Source organism: Oryctolagus cuniculus, chromosome 6, assembly GCF_051225735.1.
Source record: "Oryctolagus cuniculus isolate XC-2025 breed Fujian yellow rabbit chromosome 6, ASM5122573v1, whole genome shotgun sequence".
NCBI classification, from domain to species: Eukaryota; Metazoa; Chordata; class Mammalia; order Lagomorpha; family Leporidae; genus Oryctolagus; species Oryctolagus cuniculus.
Genome location: NC_142872.1, coordinates 93,596,472 through 93,620,659, shown reverse-complemented (window position 1 = coordinate 93,620,659; position 24,188 = coordinate 93,596,472). Strand labels below are relative to the sequence as shown.

The window sequence follows — 24,188 nt, the reverse complement described above, 5'->3', positions numbered from 1 at the left end:
GGGCCATCCTCTGCTGCTTTTCCCTGGCCATTAGCAGGGAGCTGGATCAGAAGTGGGGCAGCCAGGACTCGAACTGGCACCCATATAGGATGCTGGCATCACAGGTGGCAGCTCTACCTGCTATGCCACAACACTGGCCCCTAGAATGTTTTTTCATTTAATTATGAGCACAAAATCAGTCACACACTGTGCTAGGACAATAGAATAAGAAAATAAGTGTGTATACAATGTTAATGCAGGATTCCAAGTTGTATAATAACAAACACAGGTCGAGAGTGTTATGGGCATGTATAGGAGAAACACCTAATCTACACAAAGGGCCATAGAGAAAATGTCAAGAGGTCATTATTTCTTCTCCACCTATTTTCTTGGTTGTCTTCTCCTTCCTAAACTTAATGTTGAATTGCCTTAGGCTCAGTCTTGGTCCTTGTCTCTGTCTACAGTCATTCTGTTTGAGTTGTATATGACTCCCAAATGAATATCTCCAGCCCTAAAGTCTCCCCTAGGCTCCAAATATATCTACTGGCATCTCAATTGGGGGATCTGTTAGACAAACTCAGAATATCCCAAACTGACACCTGCTCTTCACTGCTGAGCTCGCCCTTACCGTGGCCATGGTCCACTGGGTTGATGGCAACTTCATCTGAGCAATTGCTCAGCCCCAAACCGAAGGATAATCTTTACTGCTCCTCTTTCTCGTATACCCTACATCCTATCCATTAGGAAATTCTTTTAGTTTTACCTTTGGAATTGCCCTGGTCACTTGAGCACCTCTTTAACGACAACCCTGGCCTAGCCCACCATTCTCTCTCACCTGAATGATCCTGGAGCCTTCTAACTAGTCTCACAGCTTCTACTCTTGTCCCCACCACACACACACACACACACACACACACACATACACACACACTACCCTCAGCCATAGTGACTCCTTTAAAATGTTAAATCAGGTGATAGCAATCCTCAGTTCAAAATGCTGTACTCACTTTCTGTTTTATTGTCCCAAAAGGCTTACATTGTTCTCTAAAATGCACATGGCCTAGACCCCCATTGATTGTTGGGTCTTATCTGTTTTACTGTCCCCTCAGCATGTGGCTGGCCATGCACACACCTGCCTTGGAGTTTTTGCACTGGTTGTTCCTCAGCCTAAAGCAATCATCCCCAGATGCCATGGCTGAGTCCTGTGCCCTGCAGGTCTGCTCAGAGCCAGTTCTGAGAACACCCTTCCATTATCTTCATTATTGCAACCCACACTCCATTATTCCTGCTCTTTCTTACACTGCTCCCCTTTTTCTCGTTTCCACCACACATTTCTCCTACACAGTCTAATTCACATATTCATTGTGGTTGGTGTTTGTGGTCTCCCCCAGCACCACTGGACTGGACTAGAAGCTCTACAAGGCAGGAACTTCTGATTGGTTCACTATGTGTGCCAGTGTGTGGTGCCTGCACACTGATGTATAGCAATGTGCATAGCTATTGCTTGCTGAATAACTCCAAGGATCAGCATGTACGTAGCAGCTGAGAACAGATCATTGAAGAAAATGGCTAACAGAACTGTAATTAGATACCTGTTTATTTAAAGAACTGCTAGAGGAAAGGAACCCTATAAAGGAGACTAGAAGGAAAAAACAGAGAGGTTGGAGACAAATAGGAGAGTACAGCGTGTCAAAAGCCAAGGGAGAAAAATATTTTAAACAGAATGCCAAGTCTTGTTAAAAACTGGTAAGATACGCTGCCCTCCTGCCCCAGCCCTCTGGAAGACAGGGGCCCTTTTCTCTGCCTCTCATCTGAGCCTGTCTTTTGTGGTCCTGCTCATCCTCCACAATTCTGTTCTCTCTGCATGTTCCTTAAAACTTTCCTCTTGCAAATGACCCTCTCGAGTTGCACATGCCTTGTGGGGAGCAATCCGGACTAGACTAAGTTACTGGAATTAAGACTTATTCTATGCATCTGCTCTCCCACAATATGGCGCTGGGAGAGAAGAAAACAGCTTCTACACAGCTGCCTCCAGTTCAGCCAATAAACTGTAGGACTTGCTCCTGATTGGAGAGCAGCGTACTCGGCGTGTGGGCAGCCGAGTTAGGATTGGCGGAGGAGGACTATAAAGGAGGAGAGAGACGGCATGCACCAGGAACATCTAAGGGGAACATCTAAGGGGAACACCTGTGCAGCCCCCGAGAGAGCCAGCCGGCGGTGTGCCGCTCCCCTGCGGAAGTGGGGAATGTGGCAGGGGGAACCGCCCTTCCATGGAGGTGGAAGGGATAGTAGCCAACCCGGGAAGAACCAGCAGCCAACCCGGGGAGGGCCGAGCAGACAGAAGAACAGCGCAGGGTCCTGTGTCGTTCCTCCACGAAGACGGGGAGCGACAATGCCTTTCCACCCATGCTGTGGAGGACAGCTCACCAGTATGCAATCTTAAAGTTTTTATATCATGTAGCAGGAAATTTAATGGCCCAATTTTCGCTGTGACAGTGCTTAGTCATGAAGCTAGCGCTCTGTCTTTTCTTGGGAGTAAAAGGGAATTTGTACCCATGTGCATAAACAATTTGAGGTTAACCACCTGTGTACAACTAGTAAGTGAACTATTTCTTATCTGAAACTGTTAACATTTGTTAAAGTACCTATAATTCTTGGCAAAGCTCAGAGTTTCAGATTTGAAAGTATTCAAGTAATGTCTAGATGATAGATGATTATCATGGACAAAACAGGCTTATTTGAAGACATTTGATATTGTTGCTGTTGTTGAAGTCTTTGTGTGTACTCAGCCTCCCATAGAGATGAACCACTGTTCAGTGGTCTAATCAAAGACCTAGGGGTGGGCATTTGGTCTTGCAGCTGAGATGCCCATTAAGATAGGTATTTGGGGAGCTGGTGTTGTGGCATAGTGTGGCTTAAACCGCTGCCTGTAGTGCCAGCATCCCATATAGGCCCTTGTTCAAGTCCCAACTGCTCCATTTCTGTTCCAGCTCCCTGGTAATGTGCCTGGGAAGGCAGTGGAAGATGGCCCGAGTTCTTGGGCCCCTACATCCATGTGGGAGACCTGAAGGAACTCCTGACTCCTGGCTTCAGAACAGCCCAGCTCCAGCCACTGCAGCCATTTGGGGAGTGAACCGATGGATGGAAGCTCTCTATCTCTCTCTCTCTCTCTCTTTTGGTAACTCTGCCTTTCAAAAAAAATGAATAAACCTTTTTTAAAAATATATTTAAAAAAATACATTTGCATTCAAAATCAATGCCTGGGTTTGATACCTGGCCTCTGGCTCCAGCTTCCTGCTGATGCAGACCCCAGGAGGCTGCAATGATGGCTCAGGTGATTGGATTCCTGTTGCCTAGGTGAGGGACCCAGACTGAGTTCCCAGCTTTAGCCCCAGCCCTGCCACAGTGGTTGCAGACATTTAGAGAGTAAACCATTGGATAGGAGCTCTCTTAATCTTTCTCCCTCCCTACATACCTGTCAAGTAAATATTTAAAAAGACTCAAATGTTAATGAAATAGTCCAAAGTACAAGCACCTTTCCTGAGCAGGGTCAGTCTACTTATTCAGACAGTATTTAAAGGGTAGTGAGTATGTACATTTTGCTAGGTACTAGGGAATAATAATGCGTGATTTCTGTCCTGAACGAACTCACCCTCTTAAAAAAAAAAAAGGAAAAGAAATAAATCTACATAAATAAATAACTACTACAGTGCAACTTAGGTACTATCAGATTTATAGCCTTCTACAGCCAGACACAGCCACCCCTAGAATTGTTCTGTATTCTATGCTCCGCCCACTCTTCCCGCAACATGTTGGGTCTGTACCATCCCACTTAGATAGTGCGGGTTGTAAAACCCCATGCCTACTCAGAGAAGGTTGCTGTTGGCTGGATCTAGTGAGGATCCTGAGAATAAGGCAAGAAGCCTCGGGTGGAGAGAAGTGCTGCACTGTGGTTGCCCAGCAAGTGGACACAAGGCAAAGTGTGTAACCCCCCATACCTTCACCTCTAGCCTGATTGCTCTGCACTCCAAAGAGATAAAAATAGCCCTGGCCTTGCTTTCAATACTGAAGAATTTTCCTTCTTGCTACTCAGTCTTGAAGAAGAAAATCTGTAGTTCAGTAAATTGGGGTTTTCTTCCCCTGTAAAAAATAAAAGTCACAAATTCTCATCCTTTGTTAGCTGAAATACAAGTCAACCACTAACTGCTCTGAAATTCAGAAGTGGCTTGGACATAGTTACAATCTACAGAGGATGAAAAATGAGATTATTTCTTTTTTTTTATTGTGTCCCTTTTTTCACACTTTGAACAAAGCAAGTAATTTATCTTTAGCATCCTAGAATGTCTAGTTATTTAGAATAGGTTCCGGGTTTCTAAGGAAATGCCAGTAGAACTACTTTTTGTTATCTCAAATATGAAATAAGCACATAATCTTTAAGAGCAGTTATCAGGAATGTTTGTAACTCTAAATATTACGTTTATATGGTATATTGAGTATAAAATGTGTTCAATGGGTCTCATTTTTATTTTGATAGCACATAAGCCTCCAATGTGAAGTTTAAAGAGATGGCTCTGGTAATGAATTCCTGAGAAAATTAAGAGGGAAAAGTGGAGCACAGGAAGGGAAAGGATGGGAGAAATGTTGCTGGTATCAGGAATGGGGTCTGCCCCACTGTTCTAAGCCATCTGAAAATCAGTGATCCACTCACAGTAATGGCCACAGCAACACCAACAATAAAGAAGACATGGCAAAGAAAAAATGAATGAAGAACCTACAACATGATCGAACCAATAGGAGGGCACAACTTCTCTCTGAATTGGGTGGCTCAGTAGAATAAAAATCCTCCCAAACCAGCATCAGTTGAATATGATTCCTCTTAGAATCTCAATGACGTTTATTTTGTTTTCTGCATTTGGGAATTGTACAAGATGATAATAAAGTTTATATGGAGAAATAAATGGACCAAAAAAGCCAATAAAATGGTGAAAAAAAACATATTTATTAGGGGAACTTGTCTAGCCTGATAGCAAAATATACTGTAATGCTGCTTTAGGTAGGAAGGGTAGCCATATGGAAGTAGACAAATAGATAAGCAAAACAGAAGAGAGAGCCCAGGTACAGACCACACATACATGAGTATACTAGTGTTTTTTAAATTTTTTTAAGATTTATTTATTTATTCGAGATGTAGAGTTACAGAGAGAGAGAGGGAGAGACAGAGAGAAGGACCTTCCATCCACTGGTTCACTCCCCAAATGACTGTAATAGCTGGAGCCCAACAAATTGGAAGCCAGGAGCCAAGAGCTGCTTCTGGGTCTCCCACATGGTGCAGGGGCCTAAGCGCTTGGGCCATCTTCTACTGCTCTCCAAGTCACATTAGCAGGGAGCTGCATCAGAAGAATAGCCAGGACCCAAACCAGCATCCATTTGGGATGCTGGCACCGCAGGCAAAGGCTTAGCCTACTATGCCACAGTGCTGGCCCCCAAATTGCTGTTTTGATTCTGTGGGAAATGATAGAATATTTACCAAACGATGCTGACAGAATTAGCTATACACCCAGAAACACTGAAGGTATAACCACATAAATGATTTTCAAATACTCCATGGAGAATACATATTATGAAAAACTATGCATGAATTTTTTTAATGTACCAAAATAAATGTATGTTTTTTTGGTTTGATTCCATTTTTCCACAGACTTTTTGAAGTACCCTCTTATGTTATATGTGTACCAAAAAAAAAAAAAAAACCCACAGAAATATTAAGGACTTAAATGAAAAAAATAAAGTGATAAAATTCTTAGAAGAAAATCTAGACGCTATCTATAAATGATAGAAGAAACTTACTGATCCAGAAAGGAAAATACAAAAGCCACTCAAAGAAAGACACAGTGATTATAAAAAATTTAAAATGTTGACCATAAACAGTTCAATAGAAAAAAAACAGATTCTAAGATAAAATGCAGTGCAAATGACAGTCTACAAAAGACACTTCTATGCATGAGTAAGATTAGATACACAGCCCAAGAGAAAATAAGATGAGCTAAGAAAGTGATTAAGCACTTCAGAGAGGAGTCCAAACCAAAATAAACATGAATGCAAGAACACTAGCAGTAAGGAAGGTACAAATTAAATTTTTGTCATCAAACTGACAAAAAATTGAAAAGTGATGCATTTGTAGGGTATTGCTAGTAGCAAGTAAAGAGAAATGGTACTTTCATATTTTGCTTGTGGAAGAATAAATAGCAACAATGTTAATGAACAATATAGCAAAAAAACTCGATATTAAAAATTTAATATTTTCAAATGTTAAATTTTTGAATATATAAATGTATCATCAATTTAAAATGAATACATTAAAAAAATCCTCTGTGGGTGGTGGTCTGGCCTAGTGGTTAAGCTGCTGATTGGGAAACCTGCATCCTATCCAAATGAGAGCTTGGATTCAAGTCCTGGCTCTGCTCCAATTTCAATTTCCTGCTAATGTGCACCCTGGGAGGCAGCAGGTAGTAGGTCAAGTTCTTTAGTCCCTGTCACCCACCCACCCACATGGGAGACCCAGATTGAGTTCCCAGGCTCCCATCTTCAGCTGGTCCAGTCGTAGACATTGCAGGCATTTGGGGAATGAGCCAGCAGCTGGGAACATAGTCTCTTTTTCGCTGCCCCCTCCTCCTTCTTTTTCTCTCTCTCTTTGGCACCCTCCCTCTCTCCTGCTCCTGTTCTTACTCTCTCTGCCCCTCAAGTAAAAAAAAAAAACTAACGAAATAATATAGATATCTTTCAACTCTATGTCCTACTCCTATAACTCTATTCCATCAAAATAAAAGAACTCAGATATAAGGATATGTATGCTTTATTTTTGTAAGACATTTATTTATTTGGAAGGCAGAGTTAGAGAGAGGCAGAGGCAGAGAAAGAGCAAGGTCTTCCATCCACTGGTTCACTACCTAAATGGTCACAACAGCTGGAGATGTGCTGATCCAAAGCCAGGAGCCAGTAGTTTCCTCTGGGTCTCCCACATGGGTACAGGGGCCCAAGCACATGGGCCATCTTTGCTGCTTTCCTAAGCCATAGCAGAGAGCTGGATCAAAAGTGGAGCATCCAGAACTTGAACTGGCACTTATATGGGATGCTGGTACTACAGGCAGTGACTTTAGCTACTATGTCACAACACCAGACTTGTGTTTTAATAATTGCAGTATTGATACCATTAGCTCAATAGTAATGTTCCCACTTTCTTTATCATGACAAAAAATGACAGAGAGAAATAAGTATAATTCCCAAAAATAGGCAGGAAGAATATTAACTTATGTTACAACTACAATAGGATAAATTTAAAGGAATGTATTCAAGTTGATGTGGAAAGAGCTTCACAAAATATCGTTAAAGAAAAATTCAAGAGGCAAAAAAAAAAAACTTGTTTAATTTTATGATCCTGTTTTGAGACCAAAAATAGCTCCTGCTATGTAAGAGTGAGTAACTCTATGTTTGTAAAGATATGGTTTGTCTATACATGGGGGCATGAATACTATGCACACACACACATGTGATAAACTATCACCAACCACACTCAGTTGCTAATATGGGTTGTTCAAGGGTAGATTGACAGTGGGAGATGCAAGGAAAGAGAAATTTTTAAAAGCCTGTAACTTTTGAAAACTTTAATGGCCTTGTGATTCCACTTACGAGAAATTTTAAAACTATAAGTGAAAAGAAAAGCCAACACTGAAAGTAAAAATCTAACCAATGAAAACATGGCACAATAACTATGACTTCCCAGACACTGCTTGTGAGAGGCCCCAGCTGCATCTGTCAGGTCAATTTCCACAGAGGCCAGTTGCAGCAAAAAGTAAAATAAAACCAAATATTGCTACTGGTTTTCTATTTTTACTTATTCTGTCTTTAACAATTTTTTTAACTTTTTCCTTCTTACAAACTTTTTCTAAGATCTCTATTTTTTCTTCCCTAATATACTTTTTTCTACTTATAAAATTGATATTATAATAAAAAAAAGATATTCGGGGGAAAAAAAGAGTAGCATATTCCCAGCCTAGCAGACTACTATTGTTCTTTAGTACACTTTCTCTTTTCTTTTTCCTTATGGATATTTTAATCTTCTAATTTATATAGCTATAGGTTCTGTTTTTTTCCACTAAATATTCAGTTATAACCACTTTCCATGTAATTTTTGAACTCACTCTCAAGTGGCCACTCTTAGAGAAATAAATGATTTTTTTTAAAGATGTCTGGAGAGACTATAGGTTACAATACACATACTTTTGCATTAAAATTCCAGTTAGGAGATCAACCAAGAACTTAGTCTGTTTTCATTCTTTTATATTACAATTTACAGCCTACATTCATTTAGTAAAAATACTACTTGGATGCTGTTAAAATATTCATTGGATTTCATCTATCTTTCTCATTCTTATTTTAATAAAATTAGTGTTCTTTCTGCATAAACAATAAAAATATTAAAAATTATTAAACTCATTTCTAAACCATTCTTTCTGTACTTTCATTTCTGTTTCATATATTGGCCCACAATAAGACATGTATATAAATTGGAAGCATATATAAAGCATATACCCTCAAAAGTTTCTGACTGATGGGATGAGTCATCAAAAACACTTGGAAGAAATGGAAAGTGAGAAATCCCAGTTCTGTCTCCTGTACAAGACCTATGACTCTACTTAGTTGTTAGCCCCAACCTTTCACAGTCTTTCAAGAACTTTCTCCCTTTAAATAGTCTCTCTCTAACTTGTTTAACTATGTTTTTTCCCTTTTTTTTTTTAGACATTCTTGAGTATCATCCTCCTTAAAAAGGCTTAAATCTTCCTGATACTTTCAAGCTTACCTCTAGCGATGACTCTATATTTCCTTCTCTTGTGGCCCAAGCTTCCTAAAAAAGATAGTCCATATAAGGGGGATTTAAAACATTCATGGAAATTTTTAATTACCTTTAAAAAATTTTTTTATTTACTTGAGAAGCAGAGAGACACACACAGAGAGACATAGAGAGAAGTCCCATACCCAAATATCCACAGAACCAGGGCAGAACCAAGGCCGAATCAGGTCCTTGGAACTCAATCCAGGTCTCTCATGTAGGTGGCAGGAACTCTATTATTTGGGCCAACATTGTTGCCTTCCAGGGTCCATGTTAGCTGGAGGCTGGAGTCAGGAACCAGAGCCAGGAATAGAACCAGCTACTCCAATGTGGGGTACAGGCATCTTAACCGCCAAGCTGTATACCTTCTCCCTGCATTATTATTTCATTTTACTTTTCCATTAACTTTTTGAAGCCCCTTGTACTATCTCCTAGTCCTTTCTTCTCCTTCATTCCCCTCAGTGCATACGATATCTGGTCTTCTCTCCAATCACACCATTAATTTTCTATAGCAAAAGTCCCCTTTGTTACTATAAAATCAATCCATATCATTTCTGCATTTCACAGGCAGCCCACACCCCTTTGTTAAATATCAAGTCCTTGGGTTCCTTGACATGAACATCTTACAGTTCTTGTACATTTCTGATCATTCTCAGTCTGAATCACAGGTTCCTCTGCCTCTTCTTGTTTCTTTAAAAACTGATGCTTCCAACAGTTTGATGTTTACTTTGTTGTTGTTTTATCCAAAAGCCATTTTGTATTACTTCACTCTCATAAAATGACAATGACCCCCAAATCCTTTTCTCCAGTCTAATGTTCCCTTTGGACTTCCTACCCATACCTGGAACCTTATCAGCTCTCTACTGGCAGCCTTAGGCTTCTCAAACTCAACATGTCTAAAATGGAGTTCATCATCTTCCTTCTCACCTTACACCTGCATATTCCTCCTCATCTATTTGGTGTTTCAATTGATAAAACTAACATTGACTCAGCCAGCCCAAAATGGAGGGTGTCTTCAATTTCTCTTCCTTGCCCTACATATTCAACTGATCATTAAGTCTACTTAATCTTCCAAGTATTTCTTTAATGCATCCCCTTGATACCATTCCTAAAACTATTGACCTAATTCTGCTAACATCTCTGGCCTGTATTATTGTATTTGTATTTTGATTTGATCTCCCTGATAATAGACTTGCCTCTTACAAATCTCTCCTTTAAACTTTCACAAGGTCAACCTAAAATGAAAATCTGACCATGTTTTATAACCTTTTGTGGTTAGGAGGCGGAGGGGAAAAGAGATATGGATTGACTGTGAATATGTATGGGTTTTCTTTTTGGAATGATATGAATGTACTAAAATTAGACAGTGGTCCGTAAGGATTGCACAGCTCCTGAAATATACTAAACACCCCTGAATTAGACACCTTAGAAGGGTGACTTTATTGTCTAGAAAGTATATCTCAATAAAGCTTCCAATAAAAAAACCTTCACAGTTTTGTTGCTTTAGGACAGCAATGCAGGATTATATTATAAGAGATTTTCTGGAGGAAGCAACTATGAAAAATAAAGAAGAGGAAGCAAGAGTAGGCTATGAGAGCCTTTGTACCGTGATGCAGATTGGAAACCTATGACAGAAAAGAGGAAAGGAGGATTGTGCTGAAAGAGCTGAAATGCAGCTCTCAGTACAGGCTGAAGTGGGGTTCTCAAGTCCAGATTGCCCTGCAGAGGATGCCTGCATCCTGCAAGAATGAGTCTGCACTGGTGCCCCTACAGTGATCAGTCGTTTGCTGAAAAGCAACCAGGGGACAGTGTGGCTTAATGAGGACGTAGCTTTGCATCCAGACTGCTGACAGCTGGAATTGTCAATCACATGTGCTCTCTGCAGCAGGAGATCTGAGCGATCCATTTCATGGCCATTTACTTCTCACTAGATAATACAAGCTTCTTTACACAATAGATAGGCTGTTCCATGAACTAATTCCCACTAACCACTCTGGGCTCATCTACCAAGGTTTCCTCACATTGTATGTTAAACTTTCCTATTAAATATTTATTGCCTTCCTGTTGTTGTTATCATTCTCATTACCTGGAACTGTGTTCTATCTCATATTAATATTTCTTGTCAGCTCATCAAGGAGGTATTTGCTCCCCTAAGAAGACTCTAATACTCAGTTAGGGTAATTGATGCTTCACTCTGTTTCAATTAATATCTTCCAAATATCTCATAGCATTTACCACCTCATAGTAATATTATATGTTATCTCTATTCCAGGTAAATCTATGCGTTTCTCAACTCAGTGTCTGTGATATTTTCATATTTGAATTCCTAGTGTATAACACAGTGTCTAAAACAGAAGTATCTAACAAATCAATTTTATTTGGAAATATAAGTCCTTTACATTTATTATGACATTATTTTTACATGGTCTGACTTATGTTATCTTTTGCTTTGTATTTCTTTAGGCTGCCTTGTTCTTTTTTGAAAAATTATAGCACTATGTAAGACTGATATGAAGAGTAAACAAGATATTGCATGAAAGCAACCTAACATACAGTGAGTTCCAGTAAATGAGGTGATGATGGTAGTGGTGACATAGTCATGGTGTTGTTGGCAGAATCTACAGGAAGAAACAATTTTAAAATTTTGACCCTTAACAGATATAGGATGATCATAAAAAGTTCTTCCATAGTTCAAAATATACTTACTTCTTAAAAAATAACTTACCTTGAAGATACTTTGGAAAACATATTACCTAACAACCAAACCCTTAAGGTTCTTACTCCCTTGCCATATTTTGGTTTTTCAGTCTTTATATTGTAGGTAACTAAATTGCCAAGTAGAAATCTTGTTTTCTACTACATATTCTCATAGGTAATACTGCCAAGAGTAGAACTATACTATTGAATTTTTAAAAGTGGATCTTTTATCCAAGTATTAAACAACACCTCAGAGAATGCATCCTCTACAGAATCTAGTTCTGCAGCAGGATCACTCCTCAGGACACTGCGGTGGGATAGTGTTGCCCCAGAATATAACCTGATTTGGAAATAGGGTCTTTGTAGAAGTAATTAGTTAAGATATACTGGATTAAGTGGTGGGCTCTAAATCAATGGCTGTTGTACTTGGAAGAAGATAGGGCAGCAAGGAACACACAGGGGAAAAGGCCCTGTGCAGATAGAGGCAGAGAGTAGAGTAACACATCCATAGGCCAAGTAATGCGGTGATTGCCAGGATCCACACTGGAAGCTAGGAAGAGGCAAGGAAGGAAGAATGCCCTAGGGAAGAATCTAGAGCATTTGGGGAAGGGAAAATGTGCTCAATTTTTTTTTCAGACTTCTAGCCTCAAGAACTGTGAGAAAATACGTTTCTGTTGTCTTACCCTACCCAGTTTGTGGTAATATGTTACGACAGTCCTGGGAAACTCATGCCTAATGCTCAAAGCAGCTATCCTGGGATTGCCTGGTGGATCTGAGCATTGCGGGGTTGGGGCCCAGCAGTGCTTGGCTGGGTGGCTGAGAAGCCCATGATCAGGCAGAATGGCACCATCCAACCCTGAGCCTGCTGACCCCCAGGCTCTACACACCTTACAGAGACTGGTAGCCATGGTGACCAACAGTGACATCCCCTGGCATGTATACCCACAAGGAGGAAAAACGTGGTGGTGCCAGCAAAGGGGCCCCAGGAAGCAGTGCTCTACCCAAACTGTCTCCTGTGTAGTCTCCCATGTTCCTTCTGGAAGTCTTTGAGCCCAAGCATCCAGCACTGAAGATCAAACATCTCTATGCTTGGGCCACAGCCTCACTGTCCTCCACCAGGCCACCATCATTTGCTTTTGAAACTGGGCTTCCGACCTCTTCCTGACCCAGCAGCAATATGAAGTATCATGGCTCCCAGGCCCATGCCACCTTTGCTGTTATCTTCTAACTGATGGCAGGAGCTGGACAAACTTCAGTCTTGGCCATGTCAGCCAGCCCTTCGCGCCACTCCCCTACAGGGGCAGGGGAGCAGGTGCAAGAGCTGCTCTTCAGACAGAGAAGAATGAGTGCTGCCCAGCAGTGTGAGGTCATCTCCCCTTCCCAGGCGCCCCAGCCTACACACACCCTCCTGTAGCTAGCAGCCCTTTCTTCCCCGGCTCTGCAGGTATTCCCCTACCTAGAGGAGCTCTCTTCCCAGCAGATTTCACTGGCAAGACCCTGCTCGTCTCCAGACCTTCCCCAAGTGAGTCTGCCTTTGCGGTTATCCCAGTGCCCTGCTCCTGACACCTGGGATCCATTGATTTTGTACAATGCACCATTTCTTCTCCTGCTATTATAGGGAAGGGTGGCCTCAGTGGTATTTATTCCAAGTTCTTGGCTCCGTATGAGAGAATTCCAAGCAGAGATGTAGACAAAGTGCAAGAATGAGAGCAGGATTTACGTAAGGAGTAAAGAGAAAGTGTGCACTGAGATGAGAATGCAGGCAGCCCCAAAGGAGAGAAATACATCCACTCCAGTTTAGGCACACCCTTTAGGGCACAGGAGGCGGTGCCCTAATGGATACACAAGCAAGGTGAAGTTTGGCAGGGTTCAGGATGTGTAATGATCTCTGGGGAAGTTTTGTGGCATCTCCACGTGGAGCTCAGAGTACACATGTTCATCATAGTGTCTTCGTGGTGGAGGAGGCTTCAGTGCATCATGGGAAAGTGGGTGTGCTGAACTGGGATGCAAGGTGGGTGGAGTTAGGGGTGGGGCTGTGACATAAAGACCCTGGAAAACCTCTCAGCTGCTTTGTCCCTCATAGCTCCCTGCCTAGCCCGCATCACTGCCCCGTCTGCTTCCTTCACATCCTCTGGTGATTACCAACCAGGGGTGGCAAGACAAGATTTCTCCTCTCATGAACCAAATGTTTAAGGCCAGAACATTTCTTGGGAAGGCCTGGGAGTGGACAGTGTCAAATGGAAGTGTCAACAGGGCCAATGGAGCAAGGTCTGGGCCCTGCAGGCTCACAAGAACCAACATCTGGTCCCCAGCTGTTTCTCGGGGCTGACCCTCTCCTCCATCCCTCCTCAGAGGGGCCCCAAGAACAGGCTGCCCAGCCCATGCCATTCTCTGACTTCTGGTTTTACAAGGAGAGGAAATTGTTACTGGGCAAACAGTAGTTGCTCTCCCCACCCTGCCCCTACTTCATGTGCCTGAAACCAGGCAAGAAGATCAGAGCCTGGTGGGAAGCCAAGGCCTCCTGGTACCTGTATAGGATCAGAGCAAGAGGGACTCCATCTCCCCAGCCCCTTTGCCTCTTGAAAGGGGCAACACAGAACCCAGCAGCAGCAACAAAACCCTCTTGAAAATAGGGACAAGGCCACTGTCAGATTTCAGAAATGTATGCCATTCCTTTGGGCTCTGCAGGAATCTGCCCACACTCTTTTTAAACCAGTTGTCATTCCTCCCTTAGTCTCTCCCAGTGGTATGCAGCTCTCTCCCTCCCAGTGACTGGGGTCTTCCTGTGGAACCCAGAGCCACGCGGTCCTCAAGGGGCTCAGGACCATAGCCTGGCTGGCCAGCCAGTGTGGTGCTCCTCGGGCCTGTGGCACAGGGTATATTCTGGCCTCAGCTCAGGCACAGGGGCCACGGCAGGGCTGGGATACACCATTCCCTACGTGGGAACTGCATCCAGTGGGCCCAGTGTGTGAGGTGTCAGGAGAGCAGCCAGGCTGTAGCCTGTAGACCCACTGTGTCCTCTAGACTGTGATGTGGGGTGACAGCTTGCTGCATGGCCCTCTCCCTTTCTCAGATTCCCTCTGGTCTTGCAGAGATACTGGCTCTTTCTTGTCCAGCCATTGCTCTAACTACCGTAATTTGCTCTGGGTCTGGCTCGATTTTTTGACCCGAGATCTGGGGCATAAAAGTAAGCAAAACTTGAAAAACCTTTAGTGCGGATCCAGATGGCCAAGCTGTCCTCACTCAGTTACCATCTTCTTTGGAATCAGGGTCCAGTGCGGAGCTGAAAAGGAGACCAATCCCAACCTCCTCCTCCCTCCCTTAAAGCGATAGGCAGTTGAAGAAAGATGAGAATGGACACTGCTTTTGAGCTCTGGCTAGAGAAGCAGTCATGCGTCTGTCCTACTTTGCTCAAATTGACTGAATATGTCTGGACCGACACCTGTGAAAGTGAAGACCCCATGTGCACACAAGTGAGCTTGGAGTTCACTACTGCGATGCTACACTGTGGCCCAAGCTGACCGTGCCACTCTTCTAGAATCTTCTCTCAGGCAAGAAAGGCTGCCATATGATGCCTGAGCAAAAAGCCACAGAAACAAATTAAGTCTGACTTTCTGTAAATTCCAAAGTGGGGATGGTTCTCTATGACCATGGGAATCTGGGTGGGCAAGCCAGAAGTCCGGACACCAAACAGGCATGCCGAGGTGTCTTGTTGTCTCACGCAGACCTGGAGACAATCCTGTGGACCATGGAGGGCTTTTGTTAGCCTCCCATGTCTCTGGCCTTTTTTCTCTGATAATTCATCATATAAGTTCCCTGGTTAAAGGGGTTTCTCCTGGGGAAAAAAGATCCTCAAAATTTAAAAATATATGTAAGTAAAATATAAAAGCAGACCTCTGGTATATCAAGTTATACCATACTTTTTGTTGTTGTTTAGACATGATATTACTGTATCTACTTTTTTATTAAAATTCCAGTCATTTGGTGAGTTTAGTCTATCACTATTCTCCATAAGCCTTGTTACATTAAGACTTATTTATGCCATCCTAATTCCTGTTCTCTATTTAGTAGTGTTTTTCCTTTTCCTTTTTTATTTTTCTTCTTCTACTACTTCCTATTGGGTGACCCAAAGTTAGTTCTGCCACTTGTGAAGTTCACATCCTATTGTTCTAAAAAAAAAAAAAAAAAAAAGAGGGGCTGGCACCATGGCACAGTAGGTTAATCCTCCACCTGCAGCACCAGCATCCCATGTGGACGCCGGTTCAAGTCCTGGCTGCTCCTCTTCCAATCCAGCTCTCTGCTGTGGCCTGGGAAAGCAGTGGAAGATGACCCAAGTCCTTGGGCCCCTGCACCTGTGTGGGAGACTAGGAGGAAGCTCCTGGCTCCTGGCTTCAGAACGGTACAGCTCAGACCATTGCAGCCAACTGGGGAGTGAGCCAACAGAGGGAAGACCTTTCTCTCTGTTTCTCCCTCTCACTGTCTGTAACTCTACCTCTCAAATAAATAAATAAAATCTTTTAAAAAAAGAAATCATGCATTTATGTGTTTGAATGGCACAGACGGAGATTTTCTACATGCTGGCTCATTCCCCCTAAAGACCACAAACCCTAGGTCTGGGCTAGGTTGAAGCCAGGATCCAGAAACTCCATCCAGGTTTCCCATGAGTGTGGCAGGAGTCCAAGTACTTGAGTCATCACCTGCCGCTTCCCAGGTGCATTAGCAGGGAGCTGGGTCAGAAGTGGAACAGCCGGGACTCACACCAGACACTAACACAGGATGCGGATTCCCCAAGTGGAGGCTTCCCCTGCTGTGCCACAACACCTGCCCCGTCCTATTGTTCTTTTGCTGATGGTTGTTATTACTTACTTCACAACCATACTTGGGTCTGTTTTTCACAACAGTTTCTAACCTTAATCACTATCTGTATCTGCTTTTCAAAAGAAACCAACAACTCAGCTATTTTACCACTTCTGGTCCCTTGCCCTCCACCCTTCCATCAGTTTTCTGTCTCAGAATTTCATACCTAAGTTACCATACATTTTTTGGCCCTTTGGACATTGCTTATTTGGATAGCATATATTACTAAGTTGCTGGCATCCCTGTAATTCTCCTATCAAGTGGATTTTCTGGAATTATTCATTATTTTGTTGGACTACTTTCTCCAGGAGTGTTTTCAGAGTATGTCAGTTTATAGTCTAACTTTGAAGCCTTTTATGCCAGAGATCATCTTTCTTTCACTCTCACATGTCAATGAGAGGTCAGCTAGATATTAAAGTCCAGATCCAAATTTCCTTTTTCAAAAAATACTTTGGAAATATTAATCTAGCATACCTGCTGAAAAGTCAAATGTGAATCTGATTATTGTCTTCTCCTAAATGACCTGCTTTTTGCTCTCTGGAATTATTTCCTTTACTTAAAATTTGATTTTAATATCTCAAAGTATTGCTGTTTATCCTGTATCTCTTTTGTTTGGTGCACAATAAGTCTCTTCAGCCATTCCTTAATTCTGGGGAAATGTTAATTAGCAATTTTTCAAATATTTATTTTTTTCTTCCTTTCTAAGACCCTTTTTAACCACATATTGAAACTCGGTCTATTTTTCATGCCCTTTAATTTTTCTCTAATTTTTGACATTCTTTATCCCTTCCTGATGATTTCTGGGAATGTTTCAAACCCTATTCTAACTCATTAATTCATTAACAGTATTCATTCAACCCGTGAATTAAGCTTTTTGTTTCAACGACATCTGATTGGTATATTTTTATGACTTATTGTCCCTGTTGGTTTCCAGTGTCCTCCTAAAAGCCCTTGAGAAAATTTATTAGGATTGTTGAAAATTCTTGGTTTCTCTGGCTCGTTAGCTCTGCTCCTTTTAGAATGATTTGCTGTGTTTCTATTCACACCTTTCCGGTGCTTCATGCAGGTGTTCCACAGAGACCTCTTTATTTTTCACAGTCCTTTCAGAGCATCAGCTGTAGTTTTTATATACACTCTGGCTTTCAACCATTCTCCACTTGCTCCCAAGGCATGTCCATAATGAGATTCAAAGGAGAGAAAACCCAGTTGCTGTAAGTTCCTCCTCTCGACTCTGACTCTCCTACAGCTTAAACAGCACTTCATGTCCTCAAGAGTTAGTCTGATTAGAATTTGTTGTCTGTTCAGCTCAGTAGAATTTGACTAGCGCATACTACCAAACATTTTCCACTAGTTTGTGGAGAGAATGTTTGCTTTCAAGGTAGGGGAGGTACGTTTTTGAGAGAGAATGATAGTAATGGCCGGCATGGCACATAACTATAGAAAATGTAATTATTTCCAAAATTTCTTAGAACCATAACACTTTGTGATTATTATAGCAATTCATAGTTTTGTTCCTCCAAGGAAGGACCTCTTAATCAGTATGCCCTATATGATAATATTTTAATTTATAAAAATATTAAAATCTAGCTTGGAGTAGGCATTTGGCACATCCCACATCCCTTATTAGAGTGGCTAGGGTTCAAGTCTTGACTCAGCTCCCCATTCCAGCTTCCTGCTAATACACACCTGGCAGGAAGTAGGGATGGTTCAAGTACTTGGGTCCCTGTCTCCTACATATGGGAGGCCCAGCTTGACTTCTTGACTCACAAGCATTTGGGGAGTAAACTAGTAGATGAGATTTCTCTATCTGTTTCTCAATAAAATAAAAATAAAATTATTTTTTAAATTTTAGTTTGGAAGATGTCTTAATTGGCCAAAAATAACTGAAGAAGCCTCTTGAGTTTTACAAAACCAATTTGGATATTGTTGATTTTAAATATTATCAAAAATGTTTAGGCATGGTCTACAGAATAATTTCTGACCTGATTATATTTTATTGCTCTATTAATATTTGTTTCTGCGGGATGGGAGAGGGAGTGGGAGAGGGAGGAGAGGGCCATGGGAGGGAGGTTGGTGGGAAGAAGCCACAACAATACAAAAGTTGCATTTTATGTTCTACTTAAAACTATTGGTTGAGCTCTGTAATTAATACACAATTACTCTTAGGTGTTTAATTAATGCTATAACTAGTACTCAAATAGTATTTTACACTTTGTGTTTCAGTGTGGGTGCAAAATGTGGAAATCTTTACTTAATATATGCTAAATTGATCTTCTGTATATAAAGATAATGGAAAATTAATCTTGATGTGAAGGGAAGGGAAGAGGGAGTGGGAGAGGGGAGCATTGTGGGTGGGAGGGAAGTTATGGGGGGGGCTATTGTAATCCATAAGCTGTAATTTGGAAATTTATGTTCATTAAATAAAAAAAAATTTGTTTCTTACCTGACATCTTTACAGATGTCTAGCCTTTTTTTTTGATCTGACATTGACTTATTCAACCAATATTTGTGTTTTTTTTAAAGATTTATCTATTTATTTGAAAGTCAGAGTTACACAGAGAGAGAAGGTAGGGAGAGAGAGAGAGAGAGAGAGAGAGAGAGAGAGAGAGAGAGACATCTCCCATCTGCTGGTTCATTCCCCAAATGGCAGCAACTTCCGGAGCTTTGCCAATCTGAAGCCAGGAGCCAGGAGCCAGGAGCTTCTTCCAGGTCTCCCATATGGGTACAGGGGCCCAAGGATCTGGACCATTCTCTACTGCCTTCCCAGGCTATAGCAGAGAACTGGATCAGAAGTGGAGCAGCCGGGACTTGAACTGGTGCCCGTATGGGATGCCATCACTACAGGCAGTGGCTTTACCCCACTATGCCACAGTGCCGGTCCCTCAACCAATATTTGTTGAACACTAACCCCACTATTGTTTTAGCAGGTAAGTGCCCAGGAAAAAAGACATAGTCCCTGTCTTCACAGAGCACTAGTGTCTCACAAAGAAAAAAGTCTAATGCAGGTAGGTTCTATTAGATCAGGGATTTTTTTTTTCCCTGTGTTGTTTCTAGTATATCCCAGGCACCCACAAGAGTATAAACTTTGGTTGGATGTTAAATGAGTAAATATTGAACACTAAGTATAAGTGTATTGAAGAGAAAGTGCAGGCGTTGTGAAGCATTTAAATGGAGAGCCTAACCTGCTCTGGGGGACTGTGTAGAATTAGTTCTCCAGCAAAAGAAGACATCTGATAGAGTCATCCTTTTAGAATGATTTGCACAGATTCAGGTAAAAAAAAAAATAGAACACAGATTCCCTTCAGGCCCTCCAGTTATGCAGGGGGCCTTGAGTCGCTCTGGAATTCTCAGTATTGATTTCTGTAAGTGAGAAGCTAGGTGAATTGCTGAATAATGCCATATGTTTAAAGAAATAAGAGAAAAAGCACAGTTTAACATTGCTGATTGATTCTTCCTGTACTCCCCCACCACATTTCTTCTCTGACTTGCAGCTGAAGGAGCGTCAGTGCACCCTTGTGACGATACGTACTGCGGTCCTTTCCCAGAGTCTGAGCCAGAAGTCAAGGCTGTAGCCAACTTCCTCCGAAAACACAGAAAGCACATTAGAGCTTACCTTTCCTTTCATGCATATGCTCAGATGTTGCTGTATCCCTACTCTTACAAATACGCAACTATCCCCAATTTTAGCTGTGTGGTAAGTATTTGACCCTGTATATGTATGTCAGCCTTAATGTTTAATGATATTGGAAACACATATTGTGCTTATTCTGTTAAGTGTTTTTACATATATTCATTCATTTATTCTTAACAATAATAGGAGGTATCTTATTGTTTCCCCTTTTACAAATGAGGAATCTGAGACCCAGAGAAATAGACTAAGAATGCCCAGCATCTAAGCATCATGGCTGGAATTCATCCACTGTTCTAACTCCAGAATTGTTGCTTTTAACCACTATCCTGCTTCTCAAATGTAATCATTTCAAGTCTATTTAAATTCTTACCACAGGTTATATGGAAAAGGTCAAGATGGATTTGATTAGTATTATAGCTTGGGTCACATATGCAGAGCTATAATTAAATTTATTGAGTAAATAATTATTCATAAATTATAGTCTGGCTCTCATTAATTAAAAGCAAGCTTTAATTTATAAGCATTATTTGCTTAATGCCACTAAGTCCCTGGGCATGTATCTGACAAGTTAGTACTAAGAATGAACAGACTTTCAGGCATAAGATTACTTGAAAATGAAAAATCAGAGTTCATTTCTCTCCTTTTCTTGGAAATCCAACAAGCAATCCACTGTAGGGCATAATTCATCATAAAGTAAGTCAAAATCTAGAGGCCTATAAAGCTCAAAACCAACAAAAACTAACATACAGTGTTAGAAGTCAGAATAGCAATTACTTTTAGGGAAAAGAGGGGTAACATGCTGATTGATCTGGAGTTCCAAGAATGTGTCCGGGTCACTGATGTTGTTCTATTCCTTGACTTCAACAGTGGTTACATGAATGTGTTTGGTTTGTGATCCTTCATTGAGCTACAGACTTAATATTAGTGTAATTTGCAGTATGTGTTTTTAGGATTCTTTTCCTCTCCTTCTACCAAATGTGTGATATCTCTTTCAGTACCCCTTCCTCTGACAAGAGCTGGCTGTCCAACAATTCAATCCCATTCTGACATTGATTACCCAGAGTTAGCACCAGATTCCACAGGTTTAAGGACTCAGTCCCCCAAGTCTATTCTCATAGCTGATGTCAGTCTCAAGTAGGTAGGGGATCCCAGGTTATCCACACTTCTGTCCAAACTGGCTACAGAGTCACAGGTTCCCACCTTGGATGTTTGTTTTTTTCTTCTCCTTCTTTTTTTTTTTTTTTTTTATTTGAGAGGCAGAGAAACAAAAATAAAGAGAAAACATTCATCTGCTGATTCACTTCCCCATTGCCTACAGAGGCTGGGGCTGGGCCAGAGCCCAAGCCGGGAGCCAGGAATGCAATGCTGTCCAGGACTCCCAATTAAGTTGCAGGGACCCAAGCACTTGAGCCATCATCTGCTGCCTCCCAAGGTGTACATTAACAGGAAGCTGGGATAAGGAAGCTGATCTGGGCATCGAACCCAGGTACTCTGATATGGTGTCTTAATTGCTAGGCTAAACACTTCACCTCAGTTTTCAAAAGTTCACTAGAATGACTTGCAAAGCTTAGGAATGTGCTTTACTTACTATTACCAGTTTACTATAAAACACACAACTACAGTGAGAGATGTGCAAGGCAAGGTGAGGAGAGGGGTCAGGTGGGCGCTGACCAAAGCTTCCGTGCCTCCTCTGTGCCCTCCTCCCAGCACTTTGGTGTGTTCACCAATGCAGAAGCTCTCCAAACCCCATTGTTTAGGAGATTGCATGGAGGCCTCATTACATAGCCAGAGTTGCGTGAATCATTGCCACTGGTCATGGATTGAATTTCTGGCTCCTCTCCCCCACCTCAGAGGCTTATGATATGATTTGGACTAGCCCCTGTCCTAAAGCTACCTAGCGACCCCCAGCCAACAGTCATCTCATTAACATACGAAAGGCACTCATCACTCCAAAGGAACAATGTGCCAGAATCAGGGACAGAGACCAAATCAGAGGTTTTTTAGTACACTACAATGTTATACTTGAATGAAAGTTTTTATAAAAGAGAAGCGTCCTCTTTCTCTTTATACCTTGAACTCCAGATACTGCGCAAATTTCCTGGGATTTCAGAAATTCCTCTGTTAGATGTACAAGACCTAGAAGGAATGGGGAACATGAGGAGACTAGAAGAGGGCCTAGGGAAAGTCCAGAAAGCAACTCTGTTCTTGACATGGCAAGAATTCTGAGCAAATTCCCTGTTTAGGAATACGGTACAGGCGATAGTTATTTCTATAGAGCTATTTAGCTGCTTGGTGGGTCAATAGCTTTCTTCTTTTTGTTTTTCTTGTTGCTGCTGTTGTTTTTGTTGGCCTGGAACCTTAAAAGCCCTGTATATCAATATTTCTGTGGGAAAATGTTCCTAAATGGGCATAATACTTATGTTTTTACAACAAATGAGGTGGAATAACAAACATATTAAAACTATTGGCCGGCGCCTCAGCTCACTAGACTAATCCTCCACCTGCAGTGCCTGCACCCCGGGTTCTAGTCCTGGCTGGGGCGCCGGTTCTGTCCCGGTTGCCCCTCTTCCAGTCCAGCTCTCTGCTGTGGCCCGGGAAGGCAGTGGAGGATGGCCCAGGTCCTTGGGCCCTGCACCCTCATGGGAGACCAGGAGGAGGCACCTGGCTCCTGGCTTCGGATTGGTGCAGTGCTGCCTGTGGCGGCCATTTTGGGGGGTGAACCAACGGAAGGAAGACCTTTCTCTCTGTCTCTCTCTCTCACTGTCTAACTCTGCCTGTCAAAAAAAAAAAAAAAAAAACTATTACGTGAGAATGTTCTCCATATTTTAGATTCATCCTCCCACCATGAGTTCGGCCTATCTTCCCTTTGTCTTATATCCGAGGATATGGATAAAGATAGATCAGTGGTTTACAACCACAGATGATTTTGCCTCCCAACAGACATTTGGCAATCTCTAGAGATATTCTTGATTATCATAACAGTTATAAGGGATCTTATTACATCTAGTGGGTAGAGGGCAAGGATGCTACTAAACATCTTATAAAGTACAGGATGGGGCCCCCACAGCAAAGAATTAGTCAGTCTCTAACTGCCAATTGTGCCATGTTGAAAAATCTTGGAGTGGGCTAAGCATAAACCAAATCATAAATCTAAGATTATAATTCTCAAAACCTTCATTATTCCCTGAATGTTAACTAGAAGCCATTAAATCCTATTAAAAATTATTCAAAACCATCCCATTCATGTGTAAGAGACTGTGTTTCTGCTAACATTTAAGCCATTCTTTAAGTTGCTTTAAATATAGAAATATTTAAATAAAAATATACTCCTTACTAAGCTGAGGACTAGGAGGAGATGGGGGCTAGGTCCTTTCAGACAACTGGAAAAAGAAAATAATGGAGAAAGGAGGAATCACTAAGCATACTCTTGTAAGAAAAGATTTACTTTACTTATTTAAGGCAGAGTTAGAGACAGGGAGAAACGAGAGAGAGAGAGAGTGCTTCCATCCACTGGTTCCTTCCCCAAATGGTCACAATAGCCAGGGTAGGCCAGGCCAGTGTCTGGAGCTTGAACTTCATCCAGGTCCCCCACATGGTTAGCAACTTTCTGGGCCATCTTGCCATCTTCCTCTGCTTTTCCAGGCACAATAGCAGGGAGTTGGATCAGAGTGGGGCAGCCGGGACTTGAACAGGCACCCATCTGAGATACTGGCATCACAGGTTGTGGCTCAATCCACCATGCCTTGACACTGGCCCCTAAGTAAATTCCTTCAAATAGGTATCCAGCTGTTCCACCCTAGAAAATAATTCTTGCAAAAATAGATAAAATTCCTACTCTTTTGTTAAATAGCTTATCAACATGTACCTCTACCTGAACAGCAGAAGTGCTATGACATCAAAACACTAAAACTATGCATACGCTTTGTGTGAAGTAAGTAAAGTGGTTATCTTTTTGTAAAATACATTTTTAACTTGGGTTCCATCATTAAAGCAATGAGGAACAAAGATCTCCGCACCATCAGAATGCAGTAAACTTCTAAATGTAGAAATATCTGCTTTTGCCATGGACTATTGCTACACCCATTGGAGGAGATGTTCAAATCTCAGAACATTCTCCACAAAGATGTATCATTATGG

At 41.8% G+C, this 24,188-nt stretch overlaps 1 protein-coding gene across 3 annotated transcripts in view; it reads left to right on the top strand.

Moving 5' to 3' along the window:
• CPA6 (carboxypeptidase A6) overlaps positions 1–24,188 on the top strand; it is a 351,124-nt gene that overhangs the window by 317,255 nt on the left and 9,681 nt on the right. For 2 of the 3 annotated variants that reach the window (XM_002710456.6, XM_089336346.1), the window contains exon 9: positions 19,912–20,114. In XM_002710456.6, coding sequence (XP_002710502.1) covers positions 19,912–20,114 — 203 coding nt within the window. Of the gene's footprint in view, positions 1–2,969; positions 3,202–19,911; positions 20,115–24,188 lie in introns of those variants that run through there. The other variant, XM_089336347.1, reaches the window with a different exon arrangement.